General features: G+C 34.1%; 1 protein-coding gene across 1 annotated transcript; it reads right to left on the bottom strand.

The window, feature by feature from the left end:
- Window positions 1-13,532: 13,532 nt before the first annotated feature.
- Window positions 13,533-16,313, bottom strand: Smp_014260 (putative beta-1,3-galactosyltransferase brn; the record flags this gene model as incomplete). The annotated part of the gene is made up of 2 exons (XM_018793551.1): window positions 13,533-13,572; window positions 15,286-16,313. 2 exons carry the CDS (start codon window positions 16,311-16,313, stop codon window positions 13,533-13,535), a joined length of 1,068 nt encoding a protein of 355 aa, XP_018648052.1.
- Window positions 16,314-20,176: the final 3,863 nt, after the last annotated feature.

Genomic DNA, 20,176 nt, shown 5'->3' on the forward strand with positions numbered 1-20,176 from the left:
ATATTATCTTCGTGCTCGTTGGAAATTTGGTAAATTAGAAACGCAGTTAATATGTATATAAACACCATGGTTCTTACAGCAAAAGGCTAATTTAAAAGTTTTTATGGCAAATTTACGCACTACATTCTGAGATGACAGTACAGTCGAAGCAAAGATTTGTTGATGAACATCGGCTGAAATTTAAGCTAATGTCTAACTCTAATTTGACCTTCAGACTAATGGTGAAATTGAGGTATAGCGCGAAACACTGAATGAAGACAAATGTGTTTTCATTTTTTATAACAAGGTTGAGTATGTTAGGAACCGGTACCAAGTCTCGAAAACTTCACATCGCGTCGTTTCACAATACCATTGTTCTAACAAACCGAGAAATCTACTTTCGATGTGCCAAAGCAGCATTATCTTGAATATATTGCTATGCCAAGTAAGTGTCACTGTACGATCTTGTATAGTAATAGTGTGAGGAAAGTGTGTTTTCCCTCATATCACTTGTGACTTGGTGAAGGAAATTTTCATTTTCGAGCAAAAGGAGAGTAGAAACTGACCTGTAAATTGCACATAATATGCTATGTATGCAAATCCTTCCAGAAGGCCTACATCACGCTCCTTTGAGACAACCTCAGAAAAACTCTACATTAAAGGGCACCACACTTCAGTTTTCTCATACTGTCAGCACGGCGATTAATTTATTTGCTTATTTGGTTCTTGAAGTAATCGACTGCTCCAAGCATTCGAGTTTTCACTTTATTATTTTCTGTTAGATTCGGGAATTAAACTGCTCCAGAATATCGAAACGAGTGATAAAATTACACTGACACTTTTCAAAGTTCTATAATTCGAAAGAAGATAACAGCCAGTAACTCCCATATAATGACGTGAAAAACTTTCACAAAGGTGCGGGAGTTACTCAGAAGACGAGAATGTAAAAATACAAATGAAAAAACTGGTACCCGAAAAAAACTATTTCAACTGGTTCATATACTTAAAAAACAAGCCATCAGAAATGCTTCTATCAAACATGGAATAATATCTTACTCAAAATAAAAAGGTATGATAATTAGTAGTATTCGAACTGATTTGCTAAATAAGAAGTCTCAAGATAGTGCAATTTAGGGCAGTTAGAATTAGATAACCTCCATGTAGTTCTTTCAGGGTGACAGCCACTCCCAAGGTTAGGTCTATCCATCAAAAAGAAAACAATCTTGCTGAAAAAGCGCTAATCTGAGTCAACTATTTATGCCATTTAAACTCCGTTCTCCAAGTCGACGAAAAAATTATGAAGCCTCATGACGAAATATGAGAAAAAACACTAGATCGATTCCCCTTCCAACAACTAGAGCAACAATTTTTATGAGTACATAGAACGTCCAGATAATGTGAGCGACCGGGAAGACCAATCAAATAGCAACGGAAATGAAGAGATAGAAATTGACAGTACTCGGAACCAGCGAAACCTAATGAAAGACCTAAACGCCAAAGTCGAAATCGAAAACAATGGTTATGAAGATATCATGGGACGACATGGACTAGGGGAAAGGGACGAGAATGGCGAGAGATTTGCAGATCTAAATGCATTCAACAAATGGGTTATGGGTGGCACAATATTCCAAACAAAAGCATACATAAAGCTACATGGATCTCAACGGACCATATCATGAAGAACCAGATCGATCATATTTGTGTCACTGGAAAATTTACAAGGTCAGTGGAAGACGTGAGAGCCAAGAGAGGAGTTGACATAGCTTCAGATCATCACCAACTGGTAGTTGCCAATATGAAACTGAAGCAAAAGGAGCTTTGAACAACTGAGTAAACAGCATAACAAAAGTTCAATACAGCCCTCCTTCGAGATACCGACATACTTAGAAATTCAAGACAGCTCTCAACACCGGGTGTAAAATCCAAACCTAAATTCCAATAGGTCTGGATGTGGCCGAATAACCGAGGAATAGTTTATACACTCGTGCCCCAATCAAAAGTAAAACAAGGTATTTTGAGCAACACGGTTCTACATTTCAACATATATACAAATGTACAAATTTACCTAAACGAATATTATCACCCGGTTATTCAACCAACAATTAATAACAAAATATTCAATCTAAATTACAATAAATAGCAAGGTGATAAGAAATATATAAAAAATTACCAAAAACACCAAAAGGTAAGCGTTATTCTATCATTCTGGATAGATCAAGTAAAATTCCGTCTGAGCAGCTGTTTTATAACACAAAGTGTTTCAATATCTGGGAAAGTGCTCCAAATTACAATCAAAGATGCACGATCCCAGTCAAAATCAAACCGCACAATCAAATAGCGAGCAGTCAATATGGCAGATGCCAGAATAATAGCAATTAAAACAAACTAGATACAGTTCAGTAAGGAACATAGAGACTCAATAAAGAACGATAATAAAACCAAAAAAATTAAACGTTACAGTCTTAATTAGCATCAAAAATGTTAACAACATATACAAATAAAGAACACGTAGGGAAGAAATCAGAAGTGTATGCATGGAGGGATTTTCACTTGCGAAATGGATCCAACACCGGGTTTCAAGGCTTACAGGATTAACTATGGACCTGGCAACAACAGCGGAAGAAGTTGCAAGAGAGGAAAATATGAAGTAACTATACGACATGACAAAGAACCAGAAAGACCGATCAAAGCAAGCTAATCATCGAGATTCAATAAGCGAGGAACACATGGGTAGACCACTTCGAGAAACTCTTGAATATACCAGCTTCATTGAACCCACCGAACATCAAAGCAGCACAAACAGACATTCCTATAATTGTTCATCCACAAACAATTGAAGAAATCTTCATGGCCATCGGACAAATCAAAAATAGAAAAGCCATAGGACCTGGCAAAATACCAGCTGATGCACTGAAATTGAATAGAGAAGAAGCTGCAAAGGTTCTCCGCTTTCTATTCAAAAAGATTTAAGAGAAAGAGAGATTGCCGATGTACTAGAAAGAAGTATACCTCATCAAAATAACAAAAAAGGAGATCTGAACAAATTTGAGACATACAAAGGCATCACATTACTATCAGTACTAGGAAAATTCCTGAATAGAGCGTTGCCGAACTGTAGCGGCAGCATTATCGATGAACAAGGAGGATGTGATGCGGATTTGAACGCAAGTATCGGTCAAAAAAGGCAGCATTTTAACAACTGAGGAATATATGAGACTCAAAATGACTGCCAACCAACAGCAAAGTCAGCAGTGTCAATACGAACGTTTAGACAGTTCTACTGTATGGAACTGAAACTTGGAGAACTATCACAATCATTATGAAAAAATTAAAGTATTTATAAACGATTGTCAATGTGAGATATTAAATGTGCGTTGTCCAGATACTATCAGCAACAGCCTACTGTGGGACAGAACAAACGAACTTTCAGCTGAACAGGAAACTGAAAAAGGGAAATAGGAATGGATAGGTCATGCAATTTGGAAGTCACTAAACTGTGTCGCGAGGCAAGCTCTAACTTGCGACCCTGATGGGAAACAGAAAAGAAGATCAAATAACACAGTGTGTCTGGAATTGGAAATAGGCATCACGGGGGGTGAAAAGCAACTGGAAATAATCGGAAACGATTTCTCAGGACAGAGTTCGATGGAGAGTGGTGATGAGCGGCCTATGCTTCTCCGCGAGGGGTAGCAGGCGTAAGAGAGCAAGTAAGCAGAATTAGATGGGCACAAATGAATGCATCATATTAAGAATTCGTACTCAGCGGTCCATCAAGTACAAAGGAATCATCAGTTGGTACAAGTACCATAACCACCGCAGCTGAAGTGGGGACGCAAATTTATTTAGTCCTTTGTGTTCCTTCTACCTAGGTTTTCCTTGTGTCTGTTCTACTGCGTATTGGATATAGTCTCTGTATAATCTGAAATGAACTAATCCGTAATAAAACCAACAATGAAAATTTGGACGGCCTCACTTTGGTGCTTGCAAAGTATTCGGTTGTAGGACCCGCTGGTACATGAGTCATAGATCTATCAACTATCTTCAGACGACTTTTCGTAGATTGTGGAAAAGGAGTTCTTGTACGAAAATACTTTCCACTGAAGCAATTTCATCATTATTTCTTTTGCGTACGGCCTGGCAACTGTGCACCGAAAGAATTTATCTACTTCCTTCTCCAGGTATTTGAATTTTGCAGCAGTGATAGAATTGATGTTTGTTTTCAAATTCTTGATAGATGGTCCGAAACCAGTTATGAAGAGTTCACAACTCAGGATTGAGGATCTATAGTTTCTAATCAGCAAATTACCACACACAAGAATAGGGAATTTATGAATGGTAATACTGGATGGAGAAATTTAGTAAGTCTAATTATAGCGTCGGGATTTAACGACTCCAACGTTCAACTGGAATGATGGACATTATACTACCAGTGTCAACAACAAAATCGTGAAAAACACTACCAAACAGATACAATCGTTTCCGAATATGAAGTAAATTACTTGAAGTTGCAAAAAAGGTTAGTATTTGATCAGTAGAATCACTCTAATTAACAGAAACAGAGTCACAAAGTTTAGTATCACCTGCAGCTTAATGAACAGAAGTTCTACAAACGGACTGAATGTGTCCTATTTTACCATGCTCAAAGTATTTGGCATGACGAAATACACACAAATTACGTAGGGTCTTAACCATTAATCGTGATCGAGGGAAAAAAGTCGTTTGAGCACCACAGTCACAAGTATAGGAACTTCCTAATAATCACTTCTCTTGTAGACGCTGAACTATCACATCCTCTCTAAAATCCGCTGTAAACCGATTGTACGTAAGCATCAGGCACCGAACTTAGCGCCGTGACCTTGAAAACCTGCAAAAGCTTCTGATTCGCTCGTCCAAAATGCCGTACGCATTATAATGTGAAAAACCTAATACAACCTGCTGTTGCAATGACTGACACGTTTTCAGATCACTGACCTTCGTTTAGCTAACCATTCGTTTCATGTAATGTTTCTAAATGCTATATTTACTTTATATTGTTTTGACCAAAAAAATTATTCATTGAGAAGATGGATTTAAACATAATGCTGTAATTTTAATGATATATTTTGTAAAGAAAAACTCGACAAAATGAAAGTCATGCAAACTAATGTCTTATATCACTGTCTAGTTATTTTATCGATCTCACTGTTTGTGAGGCACACAAAAGGAAGCATCTTAGTTATCTAAATGCTAATCCCAACCAGATGAAAGAAGTTATTAGTTATTTTATTTTACCTATCTCGTGTAAATTTTGTGTACATAACTTAATACTTCAATCTCTATCCATGGGTTGAAAGACAATTAACTATTAAACACAAAATTTTTTTAAGAAATCGGTTAAGAAAGCTCATAAACTAAAAAAGGCTAACTGATGCAGTTCTAAATGTGAGCAATGGGAAAAACCGTATTCTTAAAACCTACAATAATAATTAAGAAGTGTTGACTATAGTTTATGGTTGTATAGCACATATTACTAAGCCAAAAGCACACAAACTTATTTGAGCAGAATTGCGAATACGAGTGGATGCGAGCGAGAGAGCGAATTAAGAGGCATATTAAGAGTCTAAGGAATTTGTCAGATTCAAACACATCTATAGGCAGCGAGATAATAAACTATTATTTAAGCTAGAAAGAGAAATATGTTTGTAGACTTTCCCATATTGTCGAGCATACATGATCATATGAACATGATAATAACAACACAGATATAGGCAAATTGTTACTGTTCGAATGATACTATTAAAAAAAGTTAATTGAAGGGCTTCACAGAACTACACGTAAACAGAATTAAGTGTAGGTACTACACACTGTCTCTCAAATAATGCACATATAATCTTAACCATATAATTAGTCAAGTCCCAGTTACAATTAAATTATTCACCAGTATATTTATCATATTGTAGTGTGGTCTACTTATATCCATATAAGTAGTATATGGTGATGGTCAGACGTAGAATGTACTTTGGCAGAAGACCGATAAGGAAAGAACTGAAATGAAGCGCGATTGGTAGGAAAATGCGTAAACAATGAAATTAGAGAAGATGAACTGATATTTACAGAAGAAACAGTGAAGATTGAGATAATTAGTTTCTTATTTTGCAAATTAACTGTTTGCTGTATGGTTATCAGAATTTAGTGAGATAGTCTGTAATTTGTGCCTAAATACATTCGATTGTCCTCACTAGTGGCTGTCCACGCAAAATACTCCAAATCCATCGGCCAGACACCAACAGCAACAACCTACTCTGGTAAAAAAAATATAGGATTCCAGTTGGAGAGGAAATCACGAGAAAGTGATGTTGGTGGATAGGATACACATTGGGGAAATCATCAGACTGTATCACGAACCTAGTCCTAACTTAGAATCCTCAATGTGAAAAGAAAAGAACCAGACCAAAGAACACATTTCTCCAGGAATCGGAGGCAGACATAAAAAGAATAAATAACATTTAGGGACAGGTAAAAAAAGAGAACCTCGTTGAGAATGGGTTGGTGATTACTAATCAGAGGCCTATGTTTCACGAGAGATAGATTTGTGTAAATAAATTGTTATATTTGCTTGAACAATATGGGACAACTCCATGTAATGTCTTGGTGACGTATTTCGTCACCGATTGGTGTCAACTAGAAAATCACTGAAAGATGCAAAACGTCGAACAATTATTCTGTCTTAATTAAGAATGTCTTAGCGGCGTAGATCGAGGATTCCGTTTGACACTAAAGTCCTGATTGTAATCTATTTTCCACCAATACAATCTTTTAAAGCGGTAAAACGGCTATCTAGTCCTAAATTTTCAATGGTTGTCTAACCTAGATCGGTTTTGTTATAAAGGTAGGATACTTGTTATAACGCTAGGGTTTCTTTCTATAACAGTCCTTTCACTTTTTACTCGTATATGGGACGTTAATTTACTTTAGACGAATATCTACATTAGATTCCCTCCCAGTGTCTATTCTACAAGACTTCAACACAACTCTTATCAAGAACACGCGATTAGCCTGACTAGAACGTCAATATATATTTCCACACCAAAATCCGACACAAACCAACAACAAGAACAGTAAATCAATAGTAATGAGGATAAGGGAATATATGACACGTATAACACTTGTCACACTATCTACATGTCTGACTCAGTAAAACAACCAATAGTTATCATTCTCGCCCACACATCAGGTTTGCGATTTCAGTGAAATTTATCAATCTCCACAGTCATATTCTGACCATTCTTTTTTTAACCGCGTGTTGTTGCTACGCTCCCATTTTTCAAGCACACAAATCATTGCATCTAGCTGGACCTGTAATCCATATAATAAATTTTCTAGATTTCATCAATGTATTAAGCGCTCATTTATTCAGATAGTAATAAAGACTATTCATCGGTGGATTTTCGTTATCAAGTGTTAGTTGGCCATTGAAGATAGAGAAAACACTTTCTTTCCAATCATTGTTACTTCTCGTGTCGACAAAGTATAGAGAAAATAAATGATACAACCCTACAGTGGTACATTTTATGATTTCTCTACTGTATTTCTTAAAATCTATGTCAAGTTCTCACTGAAATAACTTTATCTCAAATAAGTAATCTAACCTATTCTTTTAAGAGTCTATTGAAAATTTGATCGATAGTTTCTTGAATTTCTATAAATCTATTTATTTTCAGTACAATTTAATGAAAATCTTAAATTTGATCTTGTTAAACAACGGTAAATAATTACTCAAATACTACTTAATGTTCTTGATTTCACTTCTTGAAGAACAATATATATCGTTACAAAGATTTTTTATTCTTTTTAGTTTAAATGTATACAAGGTTAATCTTATTTTACAGTTCAGGATTCTTGAAAATTCACGCTTAAAACAACAGTTGTTCAATAGATATTCGTGTTAAACTTGATCTACGACACATACTAAAGATCTCACAATATATTCAATCACAACAGAGTTAATTTGTTATTCAAATCAGAAATACAGTAAGACATAATAAAAGTAACATAATAATTTACATGTTATACTTTCAAGAGAAGTGGTGTAAATCCTCCATGTTTTTATGCAAACATCATATCATATAATTAACTGACGTTATAATTCTTAGATTGGCATGGATATCACGACAAAATTCATTTTGTATTTTTCGCATATCTGCTAGCTACCTATCTTTAGTTCATTTTTATTATATAATTTCTACTCTGTTTGTTCAATAGTGATATATATATAAAATAAACGAACTAATCTATGAGTTATCGTATTACCTAGAAAGTTAGAAATGATCAGTCATATTTACAACTAGTGTGTTGCACACGGTTTGATGAAAATGATTATTTATGGTAAATCGGTTTCACCACAACTTATAAGTGGGAGTAACTAAATTCTAAACACTAATAAATCAATACTAATTGTTATCAAGAAATCTCACGAATTTTTCACCATAATGTTCCAAACATGTTAATCATTAAGCTTTGTTGTAGTAAGTTGTTATGTTTATAAACGTTTTGGTAAGTGACCTAATGAGGACACTGAATGATTTAAAAACTTTTAAAAATTAAGAGAGACTAACAAGTTAGGTTCCTATGGTGACAGTAACTATTGATATTTCTCAATTTATTGTTCAGACTGAAAACAAAAGTGACTAAAAATATTGCTAACTAGGGCTTATAGAAACTATTGAATTTTATAGATTCCATCAAGAACCGATCTTAGTTAAAGAACCACAGAAAATCAGGAAGCTTTGGACGGCCATTTTGTTTCAATATGAGACCTTGTCGAGTACGAAGTAGTTGCCTAGCAATGGTAATAAAAGACAATTATCCAATACCGTGATTTGACTAAGGTTAAATATGCAAAACATTGGATATTATCTAAATCGTTTCAAAGTTAACGGCTCACCGCTTGGACTTGAATGTCTTAGATTGCAGTCTCTAGTGGAATTGTGAATACGCACTTGCTGTATAGTTCTTTTCTCGAAAGAAATAGCAGCCCACTATTTCCTAGTTTTCAATTGTTGTTCAACTAAGATCAATTTTTGATGTTTACCCAAATCATTACAAGAACTTTTCCAAAACATTTCTTACATCTCATATCTTTTATGCATTTATAAAACAATAATTTAATTTATCAAATTATTTCCACGAGTTTTTTCGCGCTTAAAGATCTTTATTGAATAAGGGAATATTCGGAATTGAAATCATTCACAAGAAATAAATTATCTAAAATATTGTTTATTTAATATGGATCAAAATATTTTAAATGATAGTATTTTAGTTTCGTATCTAGTCTCGATAGAAGTAATTCTGTCAAGTTCATTATCACAATGATACACACCGCTCACTTTTCTCGTATTACCATTCTTTCCATTGCAATTATTTTGTGTTTTATTGTCATTAGTAGAAAATGATGGGCTATGCATTTTGAAGTGTTTACTAAACAATTTGTTTGAGTGAATGCATTCAAACTGTTAATAGATTATCAAGTTCCTAAGCTCACCAACAAATAATATTATATATTTAAATAAAAGTTTTGGATATCATTAAAGCCGAATGACCCATTGTGTAGCGTCCGAATGTATTTAGCCATTATTCAGATATCTCAATTCATACAAAGCAGTTGTGACAGCTACATACTAAACAAAATCCCTGAAATTATCTGGCTATGAACAATGTAATCAAAACATTGTACGTAAAGAAATTCATTTGAAATAAAATGCTGCTTTTCGTTACTGATTTCACTTGATGAAATTTTTAATCCAAATTTTATTTGACTTTTAGCATAGCATCCATGATAGGCTACTGAAGTCTATTTACTAGTAGTATACACTATCTAGATTCATTCTTTGGTTACATATTTATACTGAGTTATGATTAACTAAATCTAATATACTCTAATTCTTTCAAAAAATCACTAGACTTCAGTATTAGTCTACATATGCGTTTTTAATAAATTCTATCAGAACTCTAATCTGAAAATGATGGTGTGACTACTTATATATACACCATTCGTACTGTTCTGCATTTTGCTTAATTAAAAAATGGGGTACACTGATGACCAGTATATCATATTGATTACTACGATTGTTGCTTCATTTTATGCTCAAAAACAATCAAATTGATATCAGCATCTGCATCAAAGTTACACGATCATACCTAATTAATTTTCAGGTATGATAAATACCTACAAGTAACATAATCGATTTTCCTACATTTCCATCTTTTTGCCTTCGGAAATCTATTATAACGGAAAAGTATAATGAAACTGATGTTAAATAGAATGCCTATTTGGTATGATTTTATATTCTAACGTTTGTTTTATCTTCCGTAGTTTTGTGAAGACTTCACATGATTTAAAGGTATAGCCTATCTCCAGCTGATTCGAACTACTGAGTTATTGAAAACTAGGAATTAAGGGACAGTTATGTTGACTTAGTTCTGTATTTCCCAGGAATAACAACGAAAGATTCCATACTGAAAATAACTCAAAGCTATAACACCATGCAACAAGTACTGTGATTCCAAGTTCATCAATAAGATTTGAGACATATTTTGCATAAACAAGCAACAGTCTCCCTAATAGCATGTATTTTACTAGAAATGCTAACTGATAAAATGTCTCAAATCACAAAAAATAATCTCCAAGATCTTACTGGTTGTCAGAGGTTTTCTAGCTAGTATTCCACAACCCTCTTGTAGCAATTTCTGAAAATGAATTTAATTTAAAGCAATTAGTCCCTTTGATAAATTTTGATAGTGTAATAAGAAGACGAAGATTATCAGAACAGTTCTGATAATCTTCGTATTCTTACTGTACTATCGGAATTTAATTTAATCCATGAATTAAGCTGAACTCATAAATTTAGGTAAACAAAGATCAACATTCACTTGGTATTGTTTGGTGGAATCTTCCCATTGATGTTTAGGACTGTAATTTATCAGTCTCTTATTGACATTTGTGAACATCAAGTCTGAGATGCAGGTACATTCAGCTGACGAGTCCTAAATAGGACGAAATAAGCGTCCTAGATTCCACTGCTAGCTACTATCCATCTTTGCTTACATGATCAGCATTATTTACAGAAAAGTCTGAACTTAATTTGCTTCGTTGTACCAAACCTAATCTGAAGCCTTATAGTTCGAATATTTTAAAGTAGAGCATATCAAAGATTATGAGTCTTTAACAATATATTTACTAACTAGAATAATCTAAACCCATTAACTCATTTGGTCATATATACTGTGAATAAAATCGTAAACTACCAATAAATTAGTCAATAAATATATTATTAGCATAGTAATTTGTGGAGACTGTTGTATTTTCACAATTGGAATCACTAGTTCCTCTAAGGCAGACCACAATCGAAAACCTGGAAGCACTGAACGACCATTTCGTTCGAGCATGAAATTTTTTCTGGTGTGAGCATTCACAATCCCTAAAGTAGGACTCGAACCAAAGACCTTCGGTCTCGCGTGAGAGTACTACAATTTCCACAATTCCCCACAATGATAACAATCGTACGCTCATTGATGATTAGGTTAAAGATGCGACTCCTGAAGTTACATCGAGGAGCTGTATCCAGTGGAGTACGGTCCGTACCGTATGTGAGTCATATCCACTTCAGGCGATGAACGAAGGGTTGCTCAAGATCATAGAGTGATTGAAGTTAGACATTAACACCATTGGATGCCAAATCAGTGTTCAAGAGGTTAAGCGTTCGCTCACGAGATCGAAGGCCCCGAGTATGAATTCTACGAACTGTATCGTGGATGCGTATTTTTGAGAAGTTCCATACCAGAACAAAATGGTTGTCCAGTGCTTTTATGCTTTAATGATGGTCTAGCATAGATCATGTCATGACTTCAACTGTGGAAATAATTATTTGTTAATCTTATGATTCAGACTATTATTTAATGATTAACATAATTCATAACTGAAATAATTGATTTTTGATTCGCTAACTTATTTAATACAAAGTAAATAACTTTAATTTCAAATAAAGTTTAGTGAAGTGACTATATATAGTTGAACTCAAATGGCTTGATTTCAACTAAACAAAAAATAAACATCGGAAATGAATGAAAATTTATTGATTAGTTTTAATTTAAAATCTTATTAAATGTAAATTCAATTCAATTTTGTGTTTATACAAATAAGACGATACTTCACATAACTAACATTTTGATAATAAGAACTGAGTAGAACGTAACGGCATATGAAAAGTTTACGGAAATAATTGATCGATACGATACAAGTTAGCTTGGACGTCTCTCTCTCTCTCTCTCTCTCTGTACATATATATATATATATGCCGACTTCAAATCTAAATCTGTGTACACCTAAACATTTGCGCCTGTCAATATGTTTGACAAAATATGCATAATTATTCGAGAGTTATTGAAAATATTTATCATACAAAGTCTATCCAATTAATGTGTGAATTAAGTTGAACTTTGCAAAATTTAAATTTTTGAAACTCATCCCCATCGAAATATAACTCACTTGTGGTAGTGCACTCAGCTATATTATTATTTTTATTGATCGAAGAATTCGTGAAAGTTTGTGAATGTCGAACTTCTGAGCTTTTGTATGATTTCACATTTCGTTAGCATTATGTGTACAGACAATTTTCACAGATTTAGTTCATCAGAAATAACGGAGATGATGTAACAGCAATTAAAAAACACAAAAAACAACACTCATTCAATGTTCTGATGAAAAACAGTTGTTGACTATCGTCGTTGTTCTATTTTTGTCCCCAGGAAAGCATCAGCCAGTTAGTAATGACTTCAGCAAGACATCAAACAAACCTGATAATTGATTGTGATGAAAACTATACTGCGATGGTGAACTTTGTGATGATGTAATCATTTTACAACCGTTGAATACGTTCACACCTCACAGTTAGGATATTTCAACAAGCATGCTATGAGAGTTCCTAAAATTACTTTAGATAGACAACTAGTTCATTTCGGACTTGAGTTGCGTTAAAATATGCTTTTAAAATCACGGGAACATATATTAAAATACAGAGCGCGTTGTGGCTCTAACGGTTTAACAGCTATTAGCTTAACTATCCCAAATATATATTCTGTTTTTAAAAATGGCGATCTGTTATATATTTGTCAGCAGCCCTTTGTGAAGGTTACTGAATTTCATTAATATTACAAACCGATCTAAGTAAGACAACCATTGGAAATATGGAAGTATTGGACAGTCGTTTCATTCAAGTATGGGACTCCTTGACAGTGTACATCCATGACTCCTCATCCGGGAATCGAAACCTGGACCTTCAGTCTTGCGTCCAAATGTCTAATCTATAAACTACTTGGCCGGAATCCAATGATGTACGAGTCCCACTCTAGGATGAAACGGCCATCCAGTACTTCCAGCTTTTTAATGACCATCTAACTTATATCAGCTTGTGATTCGATGTAATATCTTTGTTAATAACCTGAGTTTGTAGGACAAAAAAACCAGAACTAAGACAAAAATGTGTAGTTATTATTAGTGGACTAGAAAAATGAAGCTGTTATGGAGCTTCAGGGCATTTATCAATAATGATTTCGAAACTAGACGAGGGGTAATTACAATGAAAGTAATTGTGTCATCTGTTAAGATAAACTGAAAAATGAAGTAATAGTAACAAGGTGACAGAATCGGAGAACAAAATGAAGATGATATTCTGCTAAAACAGAAGCTTATAGCTATGGTAGATGTAAAGGTCCCTATATACAACAGTCATTAGGAAATATCCTCTCAATCATTATTTCTACACAATTTAGTTGATTTTATTTCGTCAAACTCATTTATCATTTTCAACCTACAATCTACTAGTTTATTTATTTACTATTGTTGGTTTTCATTTTGCTACTATCCACTTATTGTACTGATGTGAAATGTAGTTACTCGAACTGAATGACAACTGCACTATGTTTTACTTCAACTGACTGACTGGAGTTAACTATTATCTAACTTAGTTTGACAACTTAACTGTGTTTATTTCTAAACTGTTTTTAAGTGTTCATGGACAAATTTATCTACATGAGAGATGACTTATCCGATCATAATTTGTGCTATTGGATAGGAAAAAAGTGGCCAATCCTCTTAAACAAACACTAACAATTTAGAAATGAATATTTGGTTTGAAAATGAATTTAAATTATCATAGTATATCTGTGGTGTGGGTTGCTTATATTCACATAAGTAGTATATGAAGATGGTCAGGCAGAGAATTTATTTCACTAGAAAATCGATAAGGAAAGAATGGAAACAAAACGCAATCGGTATGAAAATGTATGAACAATAATAATCGAAGACTATGGACTGATATTTGCAGAAGGAATGGTCAAGATTGAGACAATTGATTAATAGTTTGCAAATTAACCATTTACTGTATGGTTGTCAGATTTTAGTGAGATAGTTTGTAATTTACGTGCCAAATATATTCGACTGTGCCAACACGTCCTCTTGTTCACTGCATATCTATTACTATAAAGAATTATTATGGCTTTTCAGCTAAAAGCATCTAAAGAACACTTGCCATCAAATAATGAACAACATTGACATTGGGCAAACAAAAATATGTTGCCTTGAGGCCATGTATCTATGTTAAATAAACTCAAAAAATGATTAGTCCTTATGTCAAACTGTGAACTCAGGGTTAAAATATCATTCATACTGGTTATATTTTCATTCACTGATCACTGAGTAGTATAAAAATTTCGGTTTTGAAATTCTAATTACTGATCAAAGTTTATAAACTACGTTACAGTAAATCCACTAGTCTAAATGATTTGACATCAAACGCATCATGTTTAGATGTAAGGTGGTCAATATGAATCCTTAGATCGAATTTCCGTGTAAGTTGGCACTTGTTAGCAAGGTATACTTGAAATCTCCAGAGGATTATTGCTCTACACCCCGCCGTTGTACACAATATGGGATGTCACAACTGAGCTATTCGAGCTGCTACTCATTTTCTATAGAACTGAGTAGTAACCGACGGCATGTCTGTTATACATATGAAAGGATTATAAACCCATAAAATAGTGTATTAGAAAACTAATCTTCATTTAAAAACTTTTTTTTGTTCGTTTGTCACTGATAATCACAGAATTAGCTGAAATGAAATAATAAGAAAAAACTTTGTCGCGTAAAAAATACTTCCAGTTTGTATAGTATAACTAATAAAGTGCACAAAATACCTTAGATATCTTTTCATTATCTTTTTATTATTTATTTATTTATTTATTTTACAAGCGTAATTCATATTTAAAGTTGACCATAACGAATGAATCATTGAAGGATCATTGTAACCATGAATACTGATAAATTGTAATTGTTTAAGTGTTTGTTTATCTAAACTATGTTCTGTATAAATATTTTTTAAATGAATAGGACTAATACCAAATTTTAATAGTATAATTCCCAATAGGATATCATCATATGGCATATTTGTAACATGGTTAAATCCAACACGTAATAATTGAACAACAGGCATACTTAATATAATTGTTCCACTATTTATATATGGTGGATATATATTGAATGGATAATTTGATGATGATATATATTTAGACAAGAACGGAATACGTACTGGATAAGAGATACGTTCTACATGACCAGATGCATAAATTCTATACTGAGTAAGTGTAATACGACGTAATAATTGTATTAAATTTATTGGATGTAAAAAAGAATCATCATCTAGAAGTAAGGTAAAAGATTTTTCAGTAATCATACAATATTTTACAATAAAATCAATACTACCAATCCATTTATTCAATAAATTAGAACCATTATCAATAAAGTCAAATTGTATAATATCATGATGAATTAAATGCTCATAGTATAGCTTTTGTAATACCCCAACGTTACTCATACTATTATCATAATGAGTATTTTCATTTGGTATAGAATAATTTAATATATTATCATTATTATCGTCTTGTTTGCCTAAAATAAATAGAATACGAATAGATACACCAAAATTCTTATAACATTCTTGATTTCCCCATGTTTTACGGATAGCATCTCGTTGATTGAAATTATTTACATGTGATCGAATAATTAAGAGAATATCAATAGCTTGACATTTTGACGACTGAAATAATGAGGAATCATTATTGCTATCGTTATTATTACCATTGCACTTATAATGTTTAATAAGACATTGTTCTGTATAATTAGAAGATAGAGGAAAAATGATTTTCCATAAGGGTGGTAAACTCGAATGAATCTGTAATTTTTCTTTTTCATAAATTTGATACAAATTAATATTTGGTGGATAATGAAGTAAATCCTCTTGCATGTATAATGTAGTCAATAACCAAATAGCTGACAGACAAGATATAATAAGCATAATGATACAGAGAAATTTGCATTTTCTTGAACGTAAACGACAATTTACATAACTCAATAAATAACTGATATAATTTAATCGCATATTGATTATTTAACGGATTATTGTAATTCAGTAACTGAGTATCTTCACTACTAAATAAGTAAAATGAAATAAATGGACAAAATAAAAAATATAATGAAGCTTAAATAGTAAAAAACACTTGAAACAAACACAAAATCTGAACAATTTAAATTAAACCATTCTATAGTAAATGAAAGAAATAAAATTATTGTTCCCTTGGAAATAGGTCAGAGAATTTTGTGAGTTTCTCTATAAAGTTCACTTGTATTATCACTAAAGAACTTAATTAAGTCTGTTACTTCTCATGGAGGAGTATAGGCCACTCACCAGCATTCTCCATCCTCGGCAATTTTTTCCAGTTTATCCCATTTGCTATTCATTCCTTTCATGTCTACTTCCGATTCCCAAACCAATATATTCGTTGGCCTTCCTCTTCTTCATTTCTCTTCAGGATTCCAAGTTAGAGCTTGCCTCATGAAACAGTTTGATGATTTCCTCAATGTGTCCTTTCCACTTCTAACTTCTTTTCCTAATTTCCTCTTCAGCTGAAAGTTGGTTTGTCCTCTCACGCAGTAGGCTGTTGCTGATGGTATCCGGTCAAATGATATTATCATACATAGAAAATTGTTTATTGTAAGGACGGCTCGTTGGTAAACTCTAGGAAGCCTCAAGAAGGCCAGAGAGAGCCGAAGACATTCCATCCAATCACTGCTAGGGGAATATTCTAGAATGTCAACGTGTAGCTTTCCCATTGGATGGATACGAATGACCCCCTATGTGCCTATTGGTTGTCTGAAATGATAATTTACTCTCAGACAATAACTATAAATACATGAGATTTCTGTACCATATTTTGACACTATTTTGGGGAATAAAAGTTCCTACTTACTAGTCTTCTGTCTTCTCTCTTGCGGCGTTCCGGGTTCTATCGTTCAAGTAGTCTAGTAGTACGCGGCATAGTAAGAACCAAAGCTATAGATATAACATTTATAAATAATTGTACCTTTTTGATGATGGTTGTAGTAGTTCTCCAAGTTTCAGATCTGTACAGTAGAACTATCTGGTTCTTCATGGTGTGGTCCGGTGAGATCCATGTGACTTTATGTATGCTATTGTGTGGAATATTGTGCCACCTATAACCCATTTGTTGATTGCATTTAGATCTGCAAATCTCTCGCCATTCTCGTCCCTTTCTCTTAGTCCATGTCGTCCTATGATATCTTCATAACCATTGTTTTCGATTCCGACTTTGGCGTTTAGGTCTCCCATTAGGATGATCAGGTTCTTTCTTGACCACTTTGATATGATTAATTTGCAGCCTCTCGCAGAGCTGTTCTTTATTGTCGTCATCGCTTTCATTGGTGGGTGAATAGCAATCATTGTGATTCCCTCCTACTTTGTTTTCAATGATGCTTTGATGATCCTGGTTCCATGAGATTCTCATCCTATAGGTGCATTTCCTACTTAGTTTGAACAGCATCACAGCAACTATCTGAGTGTGTGGATTATTATATTTTTCTTGGCCAGAACACACCAGCATCTCACCTAAATATATCCTTTTCTGTCCGGCTTGGGTCAAATAGGTTCCGCTGATTCCGAGTACTGTCAAGTTGTATCTCCTCATTTCCGTTGCTATTTGATTGGTCCTCCCGGTCCCCCACATTATCTGGACGTTCTACGTACCCATAAATATTGTTGCTCTGATTGTTGGAAGGGGAATCGACCTAATGCTTTTCAAAGAATCTCATCTTTCGTCATGAGGCTTCATAATTTCTTCGTCGACTTGGAGAACAGAGTTTAAATGGTTTAGACAGTTTATTCCGGTTAGCGTTTTTTCAGGAAGGTTGTTTTTTACAGGATGGGGTTGCCAACTACATGCCTAACGCTCCTCCTTTACCTGGACCCGGGACCGGTAGTAGCCCTTGAAGAGCTACAGGCGGAATTACTAAATAATCTTAAGTACAATTAAAAAGAAACATGTACCTAGTAAATTTTGATATTTATTGGGTAAAATATGATAAACGTTCTATTTACCAACAATTTTCAATTCGGTAACGTGTGTTGAATACCAAATATTTATTTCATTAAAATACAAGTGAATATTTTCAAACTGTGATAAACTTGGCACTTAACCTTACTTTGACAGAAAACTGTGAAGTTCACCCGAAAAGACCAAAGTTTATAACTTAAGTATCAGCTTTAGTATTTATATTATAGGGTGAATATTTACCAAATATTGATTGGTAATATGTGACCTCAAAACAATTTCTAACATTCAATAATTCATAAAATTCATTATCACGATTGTATATCATCATTGTATAACATCATCAGGTGATGAATTGTTAAAAACTGTGAAGTAAAAAATAAATACTTCATTTCTGTTCGATAGTCCTCAATAGTGTCTATTCAAAACTTCATATTTGGTCGAGTTCAAAATTTTCATGGTGACTCCAATACCATAGAACAGCTAAGCCGTAATTCAATATTTCAAATTTTAAATTTACGTAGATTTGTGATGTAGTGTATTCTACATCTAATTTTGCAAGTAAATAATTCCCATCCCCTCAACTTGGCTACTTCCACAGGCCATTGCTTTAATTCTGGAAAAGCTATCCTTAAATGAGTCATCAATCTATCACTAATTAATGTATGATTTTGTTAAGTTAAGCAGTTTTCAGAGAATTAGTCTGAAATATAAATTATCCCCATCAGCAACTGAGACTATTCGTGGGACTAGTGAAGCATGCTAAATATCTACGTTCATGCTGCATGAAATTTCTTAATAACCACCTAAGCCCAGATTGGAATAAGCCGTTCTGGCTTTCATTGTACGTGAATCAATCTCATCACTCACGCCACCACCAGCACTTATGCAGCTACCTAGATACACGAACTTCTCAACTACTTTTATCTGCTCACCACCCGGGGTGAGTACAGGATTAGAACCCTGCCAGTCTTATATTTATTTTATTTATTTATTTGAACACATAAATATTGGTATAAGGGGGCACCAGATACATATATGCCACACAACAACAATAAGAATGGAAAGAGATCAAGAGTGAAAGGAGCGTATAAAAGAAAGAAAGGACAATACCGACCACAAATTAGTGTATGGTAGTGAAAAAGTAACGGTAATGGGAGAAACCGAAAGGCACAACCAGAAAGAATTCTTTCAGTCAAAGAAGTTACGGTCTGTTTTTATGAGGAAAGTGAAAGAGGTTACAGCAGGATCGCCACTAGCTTCTATTCTGAGCCATATTTGATAACGTCTCTAGCCACTGTGTTGCACCATCTCTAGGACCCCAACCAGGGGGTCGTGAAGAACAGGCAGAAGCCGGTCCTGTACAGCTTTCTTTCATATCATGATACCATGTCATACACTGCTTTTCTCAACCAGCCCCAGAGTCAGCAAATAATGCACGACGTGGAATTCCCTGGAACGACATTCGTAGAACATGTCCAAGCCACCGCAGTCGATGTTTCAAGATGGTGACTCCAACTAAATCATCATCGCTGTGCCTGAACACACGATGCCGAACCTCTGCATTACTAACATGGTGTTGCCACTAGATTTCGGCAATCAGTCGGAGACAACAACGATCAAACACAAAGAGTCATCTAACATCCTCAACTCGGAAAGGCCAGGTTTCATAAGCATAGAGCAGAATTGCTCTCACCGACACGTTGTCGATCCGACCTTTTACAGCCAGACTAACATCACGAAGGCGCCAAAGATGGCCCAG

Source organism: Schistosoma mansoni, chromosome 1 (assembly GCF_000237925.1).
Source record: "Schistosoma mansoni strain Puerto Rico chromosome 1, complete genome".
Lineage (NCBI taxonomy): Eukaryota > Metazoa > Platyhelminthes > Trematoda > Strigeidida > Schistosomatidae > Schistosoma > Schistosoma mansoni.